Below are 16552 nucleotides of genomic sequence, written 5' to 3'. Positions count from 1 at the left end.
ACATTTTCCGAAGCGGAACTGAGAACTGAAGGTAAGGATAATTATCTAAGATGAGGCAGGCGTGGGAGGACAATCCGTTCCAAATAAAGCTTCTTCCTCTTCATTGTAAATGTCCCTATAGGTGTTCATATGGGCTATGTCTTCATGCTGGACGGGGACAGAAGGCTGATCTTGAAAAGAAGAAGAAAATTGAGGGTTAGGCTCTCGACGAGACCTTTTCGGGGATGATCAGAAAAACTGCTAATTCTCTCGAGCCGATTCATATACCCTTCGAATTTCTCTCTAGTCCATTTGGAGGACCCAGGCGGGCCTACCGGTGGAAAAACGTTGTCTTCCGCCCTATGGCACCGAAGAGCGTCTCTTAGGGTGTTGGAAAGAGGCCCTTGGCTATCTTCATAAGTATTGTGAGAATTGGGGCCCCAAACCGCATCTGAAGATTTTTCCGCAGCTTGCCCCATAATTTTAAGCAGAACCGGGATAAGTCCCACCACCGCGTAATCCTCCATGCGGTCTTCGATAATTGCTGAATCGGCGTGAGATAATTGCTCCGATGGTCTATCGGTAGGTGTATTACCTTCCGTGGCGTTAGAGGGCCTAGCGGTCGGTTTTTCGACTAGAGGCCTAGTCGTAGCTTTCGGGCCTACCGCGGCCTTCGGGGCCATTGGAGCGATGGATTTCCGCGCTTCTACGCGTGAAGTGTTTGGAGTAGCGCCCATACTTGTTTTTGATTGCCCAGTCGCAAGACGCTGCTGCGGATGCGGGCAAGGCTTTGGATCTGCACGATCTGCAACAATAGAGGATGCTTATTAGAGGGGATGGTGGGAGTATGGAGGAAAGGGGACTATAGACGAGGAGTAAGGTAGTCACTGCGGTGAGTAACTTGATCATACTCCTACATCCCGTCCCCTTTCCTCCATAGTTGTGGGAGATTCCCAAGCACTGACCATAGGTATTACGGGTGGATGGAAATTTCCCTTATTGGAATTTCTTGTGAACTACCTGGCCCAATTGGGCATCAGCCCTGGAGCTCAGGTCTAGACAGTAATGCTTGCAAAAAGTGATGGACTGCCAAAGCACATACTTTTGGGAGGCAATAGCAGCCGCTTTGCCCCTGACCAGATGTGCATGAAAGCCTTTAAGTGGTTAAAGGCCTTGGACCCTGTAGGCCTCAGAAACACATGAAGCAACCCAGTGGGAGATGGATGCTTTTGAGGCAGGTTTCCCCTTTGGATCACCAAATGTAATGAACAGGAAGAGCTTCTGAGTTCGCTAGAGCTGTCGAGGTAGAACTTCAGAGCCCGTCTGACGTCTAGGTTGTGCAAAACACTTTCAGCATCAAAGACCAGGTTTGGGAAGAAGACAGGTAGAGATATAGAATGGTTTGAATGGAATTCCGAAAACCCCTTTGGGAAGGAAAGACGGCGGGTGTGAAGGACGACCTTATCTTTATGGAAAGTTAGGAACAGATGTTCCAAAGAAAGAGCATGAAACTCACTTGTCCACCTTGCAGATGTTACAGCAATCAAAGAAGCCACCTTCCAGGATAGGTACTTAAGTTCAGTAGTAGCCACGGGTTTGAAGGGCTTACGACATAACGCGGTGAGGACCACATTCAGATCCCATTTAGGAGGAGGGGCCCGAACCGGTGGAAAGAGATAGAGACCAGCAGAGTCTCTTGATGACTGGATTAGCCAATGAAAAGTAACAGCTGTCTGTAGACAGATAGGCCGCAATAGCAGACAAATAAGACAGAACATGTATGCACGAGGCTGCCATGTCAGATACAAAGGACAGAACAGTGTTGATAGAAGCATGCCTGGGATCGGGCTCTTTGGCTAAACACCAATGGCAAAAACAGAGCCATTTCCTCCTGCACTGAGCCCTTGTGGCAGGCTTCCAGGCCGCTTGTATTATGCGCATTTTGTCCTCAGACAGATTGAACTGCACTAAAGATCGGAACTCGGGTACAAGGAAGGAAGGAGGCCAGGAATCTGCAGCAACCTGATCGGGGAAAGCGCCGACAGGTGCTGCAGTTACGAAAACCAGAGCCTGGCTGCCCACCAAGGAGCCATGAAAAGGAGTGCAGTTCGATGCGCTCCTGAGTTTGCAGAGTGACCGATGAATCAGTGGTATTGAGGGAAGCAGTAAGCAAGTTGTCCCACAGGATCTCCAGGGATCCCCCAAGGAAGACACTCCGAGCCCGTCCCTAGACGCATAAAGAGGAAGTTTCCTGTTTGATGATGTTGCAAAGAGGTCCACCTCTGGAGGTCCCCATTGCTGAAACATGTTGGTGAGGTGAGGACATCGTTGTTCATCTCCCACTCCGAACGCGTTAGCGATTGTGGGCTGAGGGAGTCTGCAGCCACATTGATGTGGCCCAGGATGTGTACAGCTTGGAGCCAGACATTGTGCTGGATGGCCCAATTCCAAATTTGTATAGCAAGGTCTACCAGGAGAGGAGACTTGGTGCCCCCCTGTTTGTTGATGTAAAACATCACTACGGAATTGTCCATGCGAATACGGACCACACTGTTGGTGATAGTTGGTTGAAAAGACTTGCTCGCTGTTCTTAGAGAGGCACAGCTCCACCTCACTGACAAGGCCCAACCAGGCCGAAACACGTGTCTGGGGATGCTGTTGGAACTCTTGTTCAGAAGAGAATTGCCAGGCATTTCGGTGCTGGACTGCCCTTGGGTAGGACACAGACTGATATGTAGTGGAAATTTCTCTTCTGTGAAAGGATGGTGAGCTAAAGACTCTGGTTGAGACTAACCCGGGATATAGGCCGGTAGTATAGAAACTCCCAGAACCCCTCCTTGTTTTTTCATGAAAAGCCTTGAGCGCCAGAAAAACTGCCAAGAGCTCCAGGTAATTGATATGTAACTGCCTGTCTTGAGGCATCCACAAATCGTACACCTCGAAGTGTCGCTCCCCACCCCAGTAGGGAGGAGTCTATGGTAACGTACTTGTGCAGGGCTCCTACAAGGAGGTCCCCACTGAAAGGTGGCTGGTGGACGGCCAACATTGAAGATCTGCCGTCAATCAGGATGGGACTGGAATTATCTTGGAATCCGGTTCTGTAGCCTGGGACCAGCTGCCCCAAAGGGCAAGCTGAGCGGGTCATCTTCAGGCGCACATTAAGTAGTGCTAACACGCAAGAAGCCATAAGGCCAAGGAGTCTTTGGAACCACCAAGTCGTCATGTGAGAAGGAAGAGTTGGCACATGGTCGACAGGTCTGCAATCCTGTCCTCCATTAGAAACACTTGGTACTGACTGTATCCCAACAGAAACCAAGAAAGATCAGGTTTTGAGACAGTCATTGACGACTTCCGCCAGTTCGACAGCCGAAGATGGAACAGGAGCTGAAGGAGTGACTGAAGATTGGTCATAGCCGTCTGTGGGCAAGGAATGCACAGGAGCCAATCGTCCAAGTATGGATATACATGGACCCCCTGCAGTCTGAGGAATGCTGCAATGACCGACATCTTCGTAAAGACACGCAGTGCCAAGCTGAGACCAAACAGGAGCACACAATAGTGTTCCGTTCCCACAGAGAATTGCAGATATTTTCGATGCGCGCTCCAAATCAGAATGTGCATGTATGGGTCCTGAAGGTCTTCCACACTGAGCCAATCGCCCTTCCGGAGAGAGGACTTTATCTGGCAGTGTGTAATCATCTTGAATTGCTCTTGGGGGGGGGGAAGAAAGATTGAACTTGGAAAGGTAGATAGTGCACAGGCCAGCCTGAGGGAGGGCAACTCAGTCTGCTGGAAGGGAGGATTGAAGGGCAGGGTATGGGGAGGGGCAAGCTTGATGGAATGTCCCAAAAGCCCACCCGATCGATTGACAAAACCCACCAGTGAAGAGAGATGGTCTGTCACAGCTCCAGCTGCAAAGTTTGTCCTCCCACTGGAGTCTCGTGCGACAGATGGAAAATATAATTTACATCTTTCATCGGCGGGAAGACCACTCGTTCTAGCCGAGAAGGCTGTTGGCTGAGAGCATTGCTGTTGCTATTTACGGCGGGGCCCACCATCTGTTCGGCACACGCAGTGGTCCTGAAAGCCTCCGAACCCAAAGAAGGACCTCGTTTGGGACCCGGACCTCAGTGCAAGGTGCCTTTGCTGTAGTTTTCGCAAGGACTGACGAGGACTTGGCAGTTGGAGTGCTTGCCTTGGTCTTTGTTAGTTCCTCACCCGCAGAGGAGTGGAACAGTGCCTTACTCTCGAAGGGGAGATCAAGCACCTTGTCCTGAACTTCCTTCGAGAACTTTATATCATGCAGCCACGTTGGCGGGAGAGGTTTAACCCAAGCATAAGGCCTCAAGCAGAAGTGTCTATGCCACAGTTTGACATTGGCAGCCGCCAGGGTAAGCTCTGTATTAGCCTGACCAAGCTGAAGAGCAGAATTGGAAAATACCTTTTCCCCCCAATGGCATCAAGCTTGTCCTCCCTGGAAAGGATCTGGGACGCTGCAGTGGAGGATGTAGAGGCCTGCTTGGACTGGAGCGTAGCTGCTGTCACCAGTCGACGAGGGGAGTGGGCATGAAAAAAAAGTTATGTCCTCCGATGTGTGAAGCTTGTAGCAAGCGTCAATTTTTCTGTTTCGGTGCTGCCTGGTATGAGGTTTTTACCCATACCTTACAGGCCTCCACCAGAACATTCTGTGCAGACAAGGTGAAGGCTCCAGAAAGTACCCCTCCTGTGGAGTTGGGGGCTCAGGTACTGGAATGTCTAGCAGGGCCATACTATCCAGCACTGGGTAGTGAAAGGCTCTAAGAGCAGGGCGTCGCCTTCCCGGTCCGCCTAGTCCACATCCAGGGAGGTGGGAGCAGATGAGTGGTCCACCGCACGTGGCTCCTAAGGTCCAGAAGGGTTGTTTGGCAAGGCAAACCGTCTTTTCCACGTGGGAAAGAGGAGGTAGTGGGGGAGGAGGCCCCACTGTAAGGAAGGAGGAAAGCAGGAGGTGGCGTTACAGGAACTAGCATGGGGATTGCCAGACCAGGGACCGGTTCAGGCGGCTTAGGATACGTTTCCTTCAACAAATCCTTAAAGTACGCCTTCATGGGATCAGAATTCATAAGCGTCTGAAACTTCCCAAAAATGCATCTTCGGATTAGGGTTCAGGTGCTGGAATGGGTAGAGGCCGCTTGGCAGGGACATACCCTCATGAATGCAAAGAGGATGGTTGCCAGGATGGTCTCCCACCAGCTGGATCCACATAGATCAAAGGTGCAGACGTAGGAGGGAGCGAGACTATGCGGCAGCAGTAGTCCGAGCATGCCAATCCGGGCAGAACGGGTTCTCATTGTCCACAAAAAGTGGAAAAGGCTGCTCTGCCTCAAAACCAGGCCCCTCTGCACCAGCCTTGGTGAACGTTGGTTTAAGACAGGTAGTCAAAATGGCTGGCGCGGACCACGGGGGATCGACCGCCATTTTGTCAACGCCTGAGGCGAACTTTCTCACAGGTGTAAGTGAGGCCATAGTCACCACAGGGAGCCTGGGGGTCATACGTGCCATCTTAGCCTTGTTACAAGGAACCTCGGCAGAACCGGTGCTAGCAGATCCGACTCGACCTCCGTGGAAACTGTGGGATCAATGGAGGATGAAATGAGCCAACCTCGTTTCAGCTGAAGTCTGTGCAGCGCACTAGTGCTCTGTGCTGACTTCACAATGACGTGTTTAAATGTGCGTCGGAACATGCACTCGGCGCGTTGCAACCCTGCTCTTTCCTACGGGTTTACACGCTGCTCGAGTGTTCCGCTTTCAGCTTGCTTCTCTCTTTCCTCTCGTCCTTCCCTAACTCCCGTACCCGTCTCTCTCTTGGGCTCGTCTGCTTTCGAGCCTCTCCTCCCACGTTCCACATATCGCTCCTCCCGGTCCGGTGGCTTTTGCTTTCGGCTGCTTGTTCCTGCCCTCCTTCGTTTGTTCCTTTCCTCTGCCGCACTACTTACCTTTAGTTTACCTACCTGAGATCACGGCGATTCCTGTGCCAGTTTGTTTGATCATCTGTCTCTGGTCCGTTTACTCACAATCACCGGTCCCAGTGCATTCTGGGTGTTGTAGTTTTTACGTTCTCCAAGGAATCCTACGGAATAAAAGGACACTATTACCTGGGCGTTCTGAATACAACCATCTGAAGGTCTACATCAGGGTTTTTCGGCAAAGCTTTTCCCTGAAGTGGGGTGGACTCACTGGGGGCCCCTACTGCCAGCACATTGCCAATCGGCAGTGTGGCTTCCAGAGGAGCCTATCCTAAAACCTGCAAAGAAAAGCCTAACCACTCCTGGCTAGAACGAAGACATATACCTTCAGAAAGCTCATCCGACGAAGAATCAGGTGAGGAGGCTGAGGAGGTGGGAGACTTGAGGGTGACGCTTTAACTACGGTCAAGTCTGAGAGTTTCTGGGACACCCTAGGGACTGCTGATAAGTTAGCCTCGAGTAGGGGAGCCTCAGCAGAGATGGTTCTAGAAGACTTATGGTGCATGACCGGCTTCTGTGTCCCCTCAGCAGGATTGGTTCCACCACAGTTCTGAGTGCAGGAAGGCTTGGAGTCACCCCCCGAAGCCAGCACCCTCAATCTTGCCGGTTTTAGAAATGGCCCCAAAAAGGGGAACCACTGGAGTAACCCTGGTACTTTTAGTCGCCTTGAAAGGGACTTGGAGCCAAGACTCCAGATGGAGAGGGAGTTGCAGTAGAAGCACACATCCAAACGGTGTTCTGGACCTAGGTACTCCAGGCAAAGTGAGTGGGCATCCGCCCTCAAAGCAACTTTTCGCAGGATGAACAGGACGCAAATCTGAGACGCTGTGGCATAGACAGAAGAGATGACCGCAGAACCGAAGCAGGATTGAAGGACAAGGGAACAAAAAATAAATAATTATTGCCTGTGATGCTAGTGCGTCCCACAGAGACCGCGCAGAGAAAAGAACTGAAGGGCAATGCAGAGCTCAGGAAGATACCATTTACAGTCATCTGCAGTGGCCCACCACATAAAAAATAAAAGGATAAAAATTAAATTTTGGATGCTTTTTAACAAAAGGACGGATTGTCCCAATAGTATGGAGAAAATGGGATGGGACATTGGAGTACATGATTTACAAAGAATATTAGACCCACAGAAATGCTGTTACACCAGCTAGAATTAGAGCGGGAGAGTGGGTCAGAGTTTAGGAGCCCCAAGGAATGCCAAGAGGAATGTCTATGTTTATATCACCTCAATGAGTCACAAGACCTGGTAAAAGGATACAGTAAGAAGGAGGGAAAATCAAAGCCCAATTCTGATATATGATATTTTATTTATATTGCGCTCGTACACAGGTATTTCAGAGTGTGACCAGGCAAAGGGAAGGAGAACAGGGAAAGAAAACAAAAAAACGATCGTACTAGGCCCAGTGACTGAGAACGTGCAAGTGCATGGGGAAGGGGAAAAGGGGTGGGAGGGGGAGAAATTCTAAAGTGCAGAGCATAGGAGAGAACAAGATAAATAATAAGTAAATAAGGTGATCAAGAATAGTGTAAGTGCAGTCTGTGAGTGGCAAAGTGCAAGGTCAATCAGATAGGGTGTATCTGATAAGTACAGAAGAATGGGGGTGGTGGGAACTGTATGGGTACAGATACAGGCCCCAGTGCAAGGAGTGGCAAGGGGGCAGCGCAAGAAGGTGGCAGGGTGAGCAGGTACCTGGGCCTGAAGGACAGGGGGTGGCCAGGTGCGACCGTGCCGAGAGAGAAAGCAGAACAGGGGAGAAGAGGGGCAGAGGCGAAGCGGAAGGTCTTGAGGAGCTTCCGGAACTGTAGATGGTTCTCAAGTTTCAAGGTGGCAGGGAGGCAGTTCCAAAGGGAGACCCCCCGCCGAAGACAGATCTGCCCCCAGCTAATTTGTTTGAAAAACGACTGCCCCTGAGGGAGTTAGAGGTAGAGGAGCGACGGACTCGAGAGGGGAGGTATTTATGGCGGGATAGTTGAAGGTATTTTGGACCCAGGCCCCAGAAAGCTTGTGGACAATGCAAAGGGTTTCAACCTTTTAACTGCCATGGTTCCACCCCATCCCCCAGTGCCAAGGCCTTTTTTGGCGATTTCGGTATTTCACCTTTCAATGCCTTCCAACATGTTCTCCTTCATTAACCACATAAGTGCCAAGGACTAGCTATCTCGTCCTTGGCAACACTGAGGTAATCGTAATCCTTGCATCCACTGGGAGCCAATGAAGGGATTTCAGAGCTGGATGAACAGACATAATCCTGAACCAAGTTCAAGCATACCTAAAAACAGCTTGTGGAAAAATGGCCACGCGGGAGGGAAGTAAGACGGCATCTTGGCTGTAGAAAAAATGTGAGATTAACAGCAAATATCAAGAAAGATGGTTTAATATTTAATGTATAATCCTGCCAACCATTAACTGTCCCTGTTGCTCTTTCCATTCCAAATATTCCATTGCGCGCCCTACTCTGATCTAGTCCCTGGATTTTTTCCATATCATTGGAATTGTAAATATGAACCCATGGGTTCTTGAAGCAGACAGCCAGGGGGTTGTGTGCTTTCAAAGCACAACAGGATTGTTGCGTTTATCTCTGGAAATTAATAGTTGTTTATTACTTGGTGGTGCCTTGCATGTGGCGTCCTTTGAATGAACATATCCAATACTGACAGTTTGAACAGAGTTTCATGCGCAGTCCCAAGTAAAAACTCACTATTGCCACCTAAAGATTCGGGGATCAGAACATCCGGGCAAGACATCTCATCAATATCTCCAAGACTCTCCACCACCAGCTGACTGACAGCACCAGCCCACCAAGCCTCTGAGGCAATTGTTTTATTGCCTTACAAACTCGAACCTGCTCCATCAAACATTCAAAAGCCCCAGCTCCAAAAGCTTCCCAGAGGCCTGTGCGTGCCTAAGTCCAATGTCCGACACTGCCCTTTTCCCAATTGGAGTAGGGAAACAATCTTGATAGGTTATTTAACCCCAGCCTCAACACACCAGCCATCAGAATTCAAAGGTCTACGACATTATTGACTGGACCACCTTCCTAGTGGCCTTTCAGAAGCATAAGCCCGACACGTGGAGGACTGCCTTTATTTATCTCACTATGGGATCAGTGTGATGTACGACTTGCTCCATCTCAACCGGACCAGCTTTTTAGAAGCAATAACTAGAACTGGAACTGAGGTAGTGCATGACCGCTGTGTTGTATCCTTGAGGTAGAGAGACACCAACCAGTCGTGAAGTTGAAGGGCCTGGAGGACTTGAGAAAGAGTAACCATCTTGAACTTGTCCTTCCAGAGGAGCTTGTTCAAACCGCTCAAGTCCACGATGGGTCTCAATCCTCCGTCTTTCTTTGAAATAAAAAAATAAGGGGAATATCATCCCTTGTACCAGTTCTATGGCGCCTTTCTCCAGCAGGGCTTGTATTCCCTGCACAAGGAGCGGATCCGGACTCTAAAGAGATTCCCTGGTGGATTGACGTGCGGCCTCTGCCGGATAGGAAGACAGTAGCCGTGGGCTATGATCTCCAGAAGCCACACATCTGAAGTAATGGCACGCCATTCTACAAGATGCTGCGCCAGCCTTCCCCCCCAACCGGCGAACCATGGGACATCGCTTCATGACTGAGCTGAAGCAGCTGCAGCATTGCCTGAGGGTAAAGAGGCAACTGCCCGAGCGGCCTTGGCACCTCGAGTACCTTGTTTTCCACCTCTGGCCCTCCTACGGTGGCCCCTTTGACTTGCAGCTCCTCTCGATCTACTAAAGGATGAGTAATATCAAAAGGAACCTCCCCTCCATTGCCATCCCCTAGGACGAAAAGGCAGAGGTTGGCGAACTGCAGCGCTCAACGACTTTGCTGCAACTTTTGAGGTCTGCAACCTTTGAAGGCTCTTGTCAGCCTTGCTGCCAAAAAGATGTTCACCATCAAAGGGCATGTTGAGGAGCCGGGCTTGCACGATCAGGAACAAACCCAGACTTCCGCAACCACGCAAACCTGCGTATTACGGTGCTCGCCGCCATGGACTGGCTGACACAATCCGCCATGTCCAAACCTGACTGAACAGACTCCCACATGGCATCCTTGCCATCCTGCACCATAGCAAGGAAACCATCCCGTTCCTCCCCTTCGGGAATATGATCAGCCGCCAACGAAATACAGTTCCACAGAGTGTGCGTGAAACGTGACAAGGCACACAGAGTTGGCTGCCTGTAAAGCCATACCCCCTGAAGAAAACACTTTCTTCGCCCAGCCATCAAAACGCTTGTCGTCCCCATCAGGAGGGATGGTAGGATACGACGGCTGCTTCGCTGGGGCCATAGCCGCCTGCACGACCAAACTCTCCGGAGAGGTGCATGGTCAAGTAGCAGGGGTCGCTACTGGCTGGACGGTATTTTCGCGGCAAAGACTTGCTCACTGCCGGGAGACTCTCCGGGGCAGTCCAAGCCGCTGCCACCCTTCTGTGCAAGGCCATATGGAATTGCAGTACCGGGTCAGTTGGTGGACCTTTGTCAAGGATATCCGTCAGGTCATCCTGCAGAATATCCACTGGTGGTGCAGACCACCCCAAGTATTCCGTTACCCTCGACATAAGGCGCTGGTACGAGGATTCGGCATGGGTGCCAGACTCAGGCCTACAGAACTCCACCTCCGAAGAGGTGTCCAGACCACTGGCGTCGTGCAACAACTGACGCAGGTCTTCCATCTGGCTATGACCAGAGAAAATCTCGTCTGGTACCGTATCAGGAACCAACCCTTCCTCAAATCCCTCATCCACCTCAGAAATATAATTCAGAGGCTGGAATGTGGGCACACAATAAGGGATACAGACATTCTTAGCCAGAGCCTTTCTAGGGGGTTCCACCGTGCCACGGGGTACCTCCCACAAAACAGCCTCAAAAGGCGTCGATGGAATCAGCATCGACGTCGAGCGTGGTGCCGACAGCTTCGACAGTCCTCGAGGGCGGAGCCCCCAGCATGTCCTTCGACAGCCTGGGTGCCAAAGGCGTCAACAACTTCCTCGGAGTTGGAGCCTCAGGAGAGTCCCTTGACGACCTCGGCACCAAAGGCGTCGATGTCTTCTTCGAAGACTTCACAAGCTCCGACGGTCTCTAGCGCGTCGAGGACCGGGACCTGGAACGGGCATGACTAGAACGATTCCCCTTGTCCGAGCGGGAAGGCGTTCGAGTGGAGGCATGGACGGACCGGAGCCCTGCGATTCAAAAATCGCCAACATCTCCTTACGGAACGAAGCCCATTCCTCAGGAGTCGAATGCTTGGTGGGACAAGCAACCCCGCCGACGGGCGGCGTCCTCAGACTAGGACCGGGAAGGCGACCGATGACAGTGCTTCCGTGAGTGCCTCGAAGAGGCAGAGGAATGGCGGGACCTACTCCAGGACCAAGACCTCCCAGACCGACGACGATGCGTAGAGTCGCCCCTCGAATCATCAATCGAAAACCCAGAGGACCTCGGCTTACGAGGCTCGGCCACCTTACCAACAGAAAGCTTCTTCTTACGCTCCCGCAAGGCCTTCAACGTAAGTGACTGGCAGTCTACACAATCATCCGTGTCGTGGTCCTCACCGAGGCACCAGAGGCAGGTGATGTGCGAGTCCGTCAACGACATCTTGGACCCGCAGACCCGACACTTAAAACCCGGCCGCGGGGTGGAAGAAGACGAAGACATCATGAAATCTTCACAAACTAACAGGTTCGAAGAAACGAAAGAACCGTAACTCCGAAGAACCGAGGCACGCCGAGATCTCTGAAGCGAAAACGTTCGCAGAAAAAACAGAACTGAGGCTATGCGCATCCTACTTATAACATCCGGTGACGTCGGCTCGACGGAGGCCCTCGGGAACAGCGTATTGACGTCATTGACGAAGGACGCCAAAAATGTTCCCAAGCAGCACAGCTGTGGTGATTACCTGTCATAGGTATGGAATACGTCGGAGGAACCAATCCCCTCGAAATTAAGCATTCTGGTTTGAAGATCGAGTAGGGCGGTTTCAGTGATGTGCGATCCTCAGAAGCCTGATTGTTCTTTGTGGAGAAGATGGTTTTAATCCATAAAAGATTGAAGCTGTTTAGTTGCTGCCTTATAAAAGAAGATCTTCAATAGAAAATTGCATTTAGTTATCAGGCGAAGATTGGATGCTTCATGCTGGTCAAGTCCCAGTTTTTTTTTTTACCAACGGAGTGAACGTGACCTTTTTAATAACTGCAGGGACATTATTATCTCTGAAAGAAGCATTGATCATTCTAAGAAAAAAAAAGGAAAAAAAAAAGAGCATATATACATAGATCAATGTTTTCCAGGATAAGTTTAGGGGGCAAAACGTTCTCTGAACAAGAGGTTTGTCTAGTGGTGGAGAGAAGCATCTTCATATCCTCTAGAGAGAGGGTTGAACTTCAATGTATTCCTGTTTGTAGGATCTTATTGTCTCACGCGCCTTTTGGATTTTGTTGTGAAATGAGATTTGAACCTGCTCCGTCTTCCTGTGAGGGTTGGAATGGGGGTGATCGAGGAAGGTTTTTCAACTCATTTCAAAATCTGAACAAGCTTGCCCATGGAGTTGGTGGTTGCAGAAATGTGTTCATCGAAAAAAAAAATATATCTGCCTCAACCGAGTATTGTTTTTCCAATTCCTTCCACTTTCCCTTATTAATTTCTGAAGGATCTTTTAGCCAACTTCACCTTTTTAGATCGTTGGTTTCTACATTAGACCATTTTTGATGATTTAGATTGGATCTGACCAATTTCCCGAAAGCTTAATTTCATCTATACCTGAAGTGATCGCAAGTAAGATCAAGAACGATTGGAAATATATTACTATAAGCCCAATTAAGGTATCAGGAACAGAATGGTTCACTACCTTTTACTATGTTAAAGGGAGCAGCTAATCAGGACTAGAATAATACAGCACTTTGCAACAGATATGTGGAGTTCCATTGCAAAACTATTTGCCAGTGGAAACATTTGCAATTAATACTCCAACTGAATCAGTGCATTTCAGGCAATTCTACAGTGAATGGTTTAACCAAAAGCCTTGGGCACAGATATCACTAAATAGCACTGATCAGGCTATATATTTTGTGCAGGAGCTTCGAATTATCCAGTTGATGCCAGAGAACACTTTACATGTTCATTGGAGTACATGCACAAAGGAGTTTAACATTTCGTTCTTCAGTACACACTCTTAATTGGAGACCCCACAATATTTTGTCTCCACCCTACTCACTGAACACAAATCTTATTTCCAAGTTTTTCTCTTGTTTAAGTCGTTCCACAAGTTCAGGGTTGCAATACTGTATATTATTTGTTTTCATCTTGTTTGAGGTTCACATCACTGTATCCACCCAAGATGGATGTGTTTTCTTCAGAAACTCAACCTACCCCATTTTTCTAAATTAATCTAATATTTAAAAGGGAACCCATTCACATCATCCCACCCCAGCTTATCCCTTTTTACCTCTGCCAATTCAAAAGGTGAGGTGAAGAGGTATGAACACCTTGCCCCTTTCAAATTGCCCCAAATCCACACTGCAAACCTAACCAACCCACACTGATCCATGAAAAGGTTACTTACAAAATGGAAAGAAAGGGAACTGGAGAAGAGAAGAAAAATAAAATAACAGAGAGCAGCCCCTCACCACAAACTGATGTGAAAAGCAGTTTTTTTTAAGAGCAGTTTCAATCATCCTCTAGCCATTTTCTCAATTGGGTAACATGACAAGCCTACCTCTTTATCAGGGAGCAGTGCAATGGTATCCTCAGTTTTTGTCTTCACAACCGCACCCGTTGGCTTGCTTTCAATGGTGGTTTTGTTACAGTAAAATCCAAGGTCCACTTTCCGTTTAATGGTAGAGTTCCAGTGATTCTTTACAGCATTGTCAGTCCTTAAAGAAAATTATCAATAAAAAAAGACTATGTAATAACCTTAAGGTGGTTCTCACACACTTCAAATAATAAAGACAAGTTGACAGGTTTAAAAAAAAAAACTCAACTGTAAGCAAGGTTCTTCAGGAAGCACAATTTCTTTCTTTAAGCTTTATTTCAGGATCTTATTTCCATAAAAGCCCAAATACTAGTGTATATATGGTTTCAATACATCTATAAAAATGATTACACTAAAAGGAAGAGCCACAGATCTTGCGCTGAAATTAATCCACGTACGGCACTGCTCTACAAACTGGGCATCAACACCATTCCAGGGGATGAAGGAGGGGGGGACACAAGTCTCAGCTTGAAAACAGGTGCTCCGTCTTTATAGGCTGTGGTGCAGGTAACACAGCTTTTCGGATTAAGAGAAAGAATAGGAATGAGAAAGATGAGCCAGAAATGGTGGGAGAACAGTAGGAAAAAAGAAAGTACAGGAAAAGAGTGGTAGAACACAAAAGAAAGACAAAATGGAAGGCAGACATGAGAAATAATTTGTGGGGAGGAGACAGAGCGCACAGACAACGGGAGGGAAAGATGGAAGAAACCGATCAAGAGTGAGATCGCCATCTGCACACCCAATATGTTCTTTTGGCTTTGAGACTGTGGCGAGAGGGGCGCAAGGGAAATAAAACTGATTGGGAGGAGATAGTTTAGAAAGAATGAAGTCAAGTTTCCAACTAGGAGAGATCAAAGCATTTGAGGGCATGCAATGGAAGAGAGACAGCAAGTGGGAAGGTTAGGGGACAGGAGAATGGGTGAAGGATTCAGCTGGGACCAGCAAGAAAAAAAGAATAATGAGCATATGCAGAGAAAAAAAAAAAAATAATAAAAACACATGTGGCGGATTTGCTTATTCTTTTTCTGAAACTAGTCCCAAAGGCTGTTGGCACTAAGAGACTGTCGCTCTTTATGAATGCTTGCATTTTTACAATTGCACGCATCACCTTACAAGTGAAGTAAAGTTATATCATGGCATTTTGGCTACTTTGACAATGTGCCTAAAACAAGCTGGTGGCTTGTGAGACTTACTATTATGTGATTTTATTTGTGACTGACACACTGGTGACATAGTGGTCATTATAAATGTTTATTTAAGAAAATAAAGAGAAAACCTAGCTTTCCCTGACTGTAAGAGGTGTTTCCCTACCTCAACTAAAAGACAATGGCTCTGTCAGAATATCCATGTAAATCAATAGTCCACCGTCCTCTGTCTCTTACACTTAATACTAAGTAGGTCTTCTTGGTCCACAAGAATTACTCCCTTCTGCACTGAGTAGAAGTTTGTTACCAAGTAGTGACTCCTTCCTGGGGGAATGGCTCCCTTCCTCGGGTCAACACAAAAGTTCACAGTTCTGCTTGGCTGACACCCTGCCTTTTCTAACAGTTGAACACAACCAGAGGGAATAACTCCCTTCCCCTGGTCTTGGTTACCAGGAGAAGGATTCCCTTATCCTGGTATCATGGCTTTAGAGTTCTTACAACTTTGGTTACTAGGAGAATGACTCTTCCCCTAGTATCTTGATGGTTCCCCACACAACCAGTGGGAATGACTGCCTTCCCCTGGTACTTTTCAACCACACCAGGGAGAAGGACTCCCTTCCCCATGCATTCCCTCAGGCTTATTTCACAGTTCACACCACCAGTGGGAATAACTATTTCCCAGGTCCATGTCTTATGTAGCTTTGTTAGACCAAGCCGACAGCGGTGCCACTGAAGGACCATGCAGATGAGAAGGGCATGCAGGCTGGGGCTTCACCAGAAACGGAGCCGGCAGCAGTGCCAGTGATGGACCCCGCATAGAAGAAGGGAATGCGGGCTGGCGCACCAGGAACAGAGCCGATAAGGAAACACTTGTGGTCCAGACTACTTCAGAAGAAACCCTAGCAGGGAGGCCGGGTCAAACAGAATGCAACAGAACATGGACAGATGACAGTTCTGGACCGGACAGTACACAAAAGCAGCGGATAGGGCTGGGGTCCTGGCCAGAAGGAAGGTGATGAGTGGTGGATGGACAGGGAGGAACGTATAAAAGCAAACAAAATGGTTACATGTTGTCTTTTGGATTCCTTATGTTGCAGGAGGACGATCCTCAGTCAGAATGCTAGGACTACTGCTGGGCCTATTGAAGAGAGAAGAGAGAAGAGAGAAGAGAGAAGAGAGAAGAGAGAAGAGAGAAGAGAGAAGAGAGAAGAGAGAAGAGAGAAGAGAGAAGAGAGAAGAGAGAAGAGAGAAGAGAGAAGAGAGAAGAGAGAAGAGAGAGAAGAGAGAGAAGAGAGAGAAGAGAGAGAAGAGAGAGAAGAGAGAGAAGAGAGAGAAGAGAGAGAAGAGAGAGAAGAGAGAAGAGAGAGAAGAGAGAAGAGAGAAGAGAGAGAAGAGAGAGAAGAGAGAGAAGAGAGAGAAGAGAGAGAAGAGAGAGAAGAGAGAAGACTTTAGAAGTTATTCCAATTTGAGTTGCTGGATTCAACTTTTGTTTTCCTTTTCTTAAAATAAATATCTGCGATCTTTAAGCCAACTACTGGTGTCCGGCTAATCACCTCCCACGTGCTTCAAAATACACAGTTCTCAAATGCTAGAAGGGTACACTGACCCCGCTTCTCCATTCATTCAGTTGGGTCCACTTGGT

At 48.5% G+C, this 16552-nt stretch overlaps 1 protein-coding gene across 2 annotated transcripts in view; it reads right to left on the bottom strand.

Annotated features, from left to right (window-relative positions):
- The window catches only part of MYBL2 (MYB proto-oncogene like 2), a 382491-nt gene that overhangs the window by 231755 nt on the left and 134184 nt on the right, over positions 1-16552 (bottom strand). For both annotated transcript variants that reach the window (XM_069652342.1, XM_069652343.1), the window contains one exon: positions 13730-13886. In XM_069652342.1, coding sequence (XP_069508443.1) covers positions 13730-13886 — 157 coding nt within the window. The remainder of the gene's footprint in view (positions 1-13729; positions 13887-16552) is intronic.

This window comes from Ambystoma mexicanum, chromosome 3p, assembly GCF_040938575.1.
Source record: "Ambystoma mexicanum isolate Mex_15411 chromosome 3p, UKY_AmexF1_1, whole genome shotgun sequence".
Taxonomy (NCBI): Eukaryota; Metazoa; Chordata; class Amphibia; order Caudata; family Ambystomatidae; genus Ambystoma; species Ambystoma mexicanum.
Note: the sequence above shows the minus strand (reverse complement) of the source record. Positions and strands in the feature narration are given on the sequence as shown.